The sequence below is a fragment of the Bidens hawaiensis genome, unplaced genomic scaffold (genome assembly GCF_021521415.1).
Source record: "Bidens hawaiensis isolate Kalapana, Puna unplaced genomic scaffold, B.hawaiensis_p1.1 tig00006759_1, whole genome shotgun sequence".
NCBI lineage: Eukaryota > Viridiplantae > Streptophyta > Magnoliopsida > Asterales > Asteraceae > Bidens > Bidens hawaiensis.
The window spans coordinates 32,952-36,336 of NW_027491461.1; the positions used below are offsets into that span (position 1 = coordinate 32,952).

Consider the following 3,385-nt stretch of genomic DNA (forward strand, 5'->3'; position numbering starts at 1 on the left):
TTTATTATTTTTTATTTAGAAAGTGCCACATCAGCAAAAAAAATATGCCACATCAGCAAAAACAATGCTACGTCAGCAAAAAAAACTAACGGAGTTAGGGTTCGATAAGTTAGGGAGTGCCAGAAACAAATAGGATAAAGTTGGAAGTGGTGGGTAACAAATCAAAAGTTGGGAGTGATATCAACCAACGAGTGAAAATTGGGAGTATTAAAAACCAATATTCCATGTATAAAACACTAAGTATAAAAAAATATATATATAATGTAAGCCCGTTTCTTATTTACCTCGTGAAAAGAAGCAGGTAGATGCTCAAAATCTCGAATACTAAACTTTAAAAAATCACTGACCTATTCGTAGCTTCGAGAAGTGCAGTTGTGAAGTGCTTGCTGAATTTCCATTTGGACATCAAAAAAGATGGTTCTTGTGTATATTTCATGAGCTTGATTTTCAAGAGTGTAGTTACTCATTATTTTTGCACTTGTGTAACGACAATCATGATCGTTCTTCTGATGTTCATGCCTTTGATGTTCCAATGCGGTTTCAAAATGTGCCAAGAACTCGACCAAAGTGCAACTTGCGTTGCAAAATTTCCCAAAAAAGTACTTCTCGCTCTCTGATCTTGATGACGTACGCATTAGACCATACATGTTTTCTTCACGATAGTATGCTGGAATCCACGAGTCTCTAATCTGGAAAATATCTTTCAGCCAGGCATGATCGTTTAACTGAAAATCGGTCATTATGGAATCCCACTCCTTCTCAAACAATTCAGATGTTATAAAATCAGTCCATACAATATCACAAAGCTGAGTCTTAAAGTCGGTAGTGTTGCATAGATTGGCACCGACCTATGAATGTAAGTTTTTTCAAAGAATTAGAAACAATATAATCATTATTGTTATAAAGGGGGGGGGGGAATAATTAAAATGTAGTTTGTACCTTCCCAGATAGTTTATCCATGATATGCCATATGCACAAACGGTTTCTAGAATTAGGGAAAACGTCTTCAATTGCACACTTCATGGTGGGGTCTTGGTCAGTGGTTGCACTGGGGGTTCGTACCCAAAAGCACTCTTAAAACACCTCAATAACCATGAATAAGTTTCAGCTGCTTCATCTCCAAGTAGAGCCGCGCCAAGAGTAACATTCCTATTATGGTTGTCGATCCCAGTATATGGAACAAAAACCATGTTATACCTATAAATGAATATAAAATGAAATAAATACACACTACTTTTGTTTGTATAATTGAAAAGAAAAAAATGAATAATATGGAATGAAAAGTTTTATACTTGTTATGACGATATGAAGCATCAAATGATACAACGTCCCCGAAGACATAGAAATTTCTCTTTGCACACTCGTCAGCCCAAAATAAACCCTTCAATGAGCCATCTTTGTTAGTAATATAGTCACATGAAAAATTAGGACAAAAGTTCTTTTTCGCCATAAGACGTTGAACAACCATCTCAGCATCGTAGTCGCCAATGTACAAGTTAATCTTTCTTAAGTAGTTTTTGCAATCAGACTTTGTTACGCCAACTTTATCGAAGCTACCATACAGGTTCCGCATAATGTTAAAAGCCTTCATCGGACCAATGTTGATATTAGCCAAATCATCTAACACCTTTTTGTGTGTAAATGTAAGCTCCTTTGAAGCAGTCAAAAAATGCATATCATTTTCGTTAACAAAAGGATGATTGTGTACCTCGCCGAAATATTTGACCCTATATTTGCCTTTATCAGTAAAACCAAGCGGAGTTGTGCATTACAACCGGTTCTTTGAGAAGGTCGCCAACGCTCTTTTTTTCCTTTTATAATCTTGACTATGCGTGTCAACTTCCTTAACAGTTCTTGACCCTTCCTTGGTACAAAATATTTGAGCCGAAGAACGTTATTAACGACCGATTGTGTGCCTTTCCTTATAGAAAATCCACCCGCTAAAGCATATCATTTGTAGAATTGCTCTGCAGCGTCTACAGAATCAAATATCATACCTTCATTGGGTATCATTGATGCAGACACAATTGGCGTGTACGTCGTGCCGGAATTGGGAGAGATGTGTTGAATCCCAAGCTCTTGGTAGGTTGGTGGATATGTGAAGTAAATACAAGGAAACTAATCAACTTGAAATTTAAATAACAAGGCTGAAAATAACTAATCTACGCAGAATACAAAACAAGCCATAACACACTTATTGATGCAGTTACAAAACAAGCCATAAGACACTATAATCGAAATACCAAGCAAAACACACTACAATCAAAATAACAAGCCAACCATACAACACTATAATTAACAGACTACAAAATTCTGAACCAGAGTTTGTCGGCTGATGAGAATAAAATTAAGAAACAAAATAGAAAAAAACAACACCGTGAATAAACATGTCGTAAACAAATAATAAACACACCAGACAACAAATAACAACATTATTATATATTTAGACATCGTTCAAAGGAACATAACGCACCCGTAATGGCGGTTAAAAAACATCAAAACAGACAAACAACAAGTAACAACATAAACAAACTAAAATAAAAACATCCTTAAAAAACACAGCGTACGTGGCAAATAAACACAACAAACAACGAGCAACAACATCATTATGTTTTTGAGACAACGATCACCGGAATCAAAACACAGCATCGTAACAGAATTTTAGTAACACTATAACAATATATCCGAAATCAAAAAACAACATAACTACGATAATGAATTACTAAACACACACTAATGACGAATAAAAAAACATTCTAATGAATTTGTATAGTTAGAAAATATTCATAAGACATAACACACCATGAGAACAACAAGAATACTGGAATTTTACCTAATTGATGTTCATCCGTGAAGGTCTCCATGTTGAATATTGTATTGAATAAGAAGTTTAATTGATACTACTAAATGAGAGAGTGAATAAGAAAAATAAGAATACTGTAGGTTAATTCATTGTTTTCGATCCAGAAAAGTGTGATATACGTGAGATATATATCATATTATAAAATTGATAGAGTGATATATTGATCCAGAATATACGATTATGTTGTTAATTTTTTTTAATGTTAAACTAAATGTCGATTATTAAGGAAAAAAATCTGGATCTTTTTTAATTTTCATTAATTATATAATTACATACCATAAATACAAAATAAACTAAGATTACAATCCTTCCCTTGATAGATGATGTTAATCCAATGGTGGAAAATCCTTCCTACACTTTTCAGGAAAACATTACCTTTTATTTTAACCTTTCTATATATATATATATATATATATATATATATATATATATATATATATATATATATATATATATTTTCAATAAAGAGAATTCACCAATATTCGTGTTGACGTTAATTTTAAAATGATTTTTTGGTAAGTG

At 33.1% G+C, this 3,385-nt stretch overlaps 1 protein-coding gene across 1 annotated transcript; it reads right to left on the bottom strand.

The window, feature by feature from the left end:
- Window positions 1–347: 347 nt before the first annotated feature.
- Window positions 348–1,675, bottom strand: LOC143633498 (protein FAR1-RELATED SEQUENCE 5-like). The gene is made up of 4 exons (XM_077101794.1): window positions 1,293–1,675; window positions 1,093–1,197; window positions 940–1,048; window positions 348–848 (listed from the first exon to the last, which is right to left on the bottom strand). Exons 1-4 carry the CDS (start codon window positions 1,673–1,675, stop codon window positions 348–350), a joined length of 1,098 nt encoding a protein of 365 aa, XP_076957909.1.
- Window positions 1,676–3,385: the final 1,710 nt, after the last annotated feature.

Excerpts from the sequence above, each read along its gene's own strand:
- LOC143633498 (XM_077101794.1), bottom strand. The coding sequence starts at position 1,675 with ATGCATTTTTTGACTGCTTCAAAGGAGCTTACATTTACACACAAAAAG. Across the intron at positions 1,198-1,292 it reads GCTTCATATCGTCATAACAA|GTATAACATGGTTTTTGTTC; the intron begins GTATAAAACTTT and ends ATTCATTTATAG. Across the intron at positions 849-939 it reads TGGATAAACTATCTGGGAAG|GTCGGTGCCAATCTATGCAA; the intron begins GTACAAACTACA and ends TTACATTCATAG.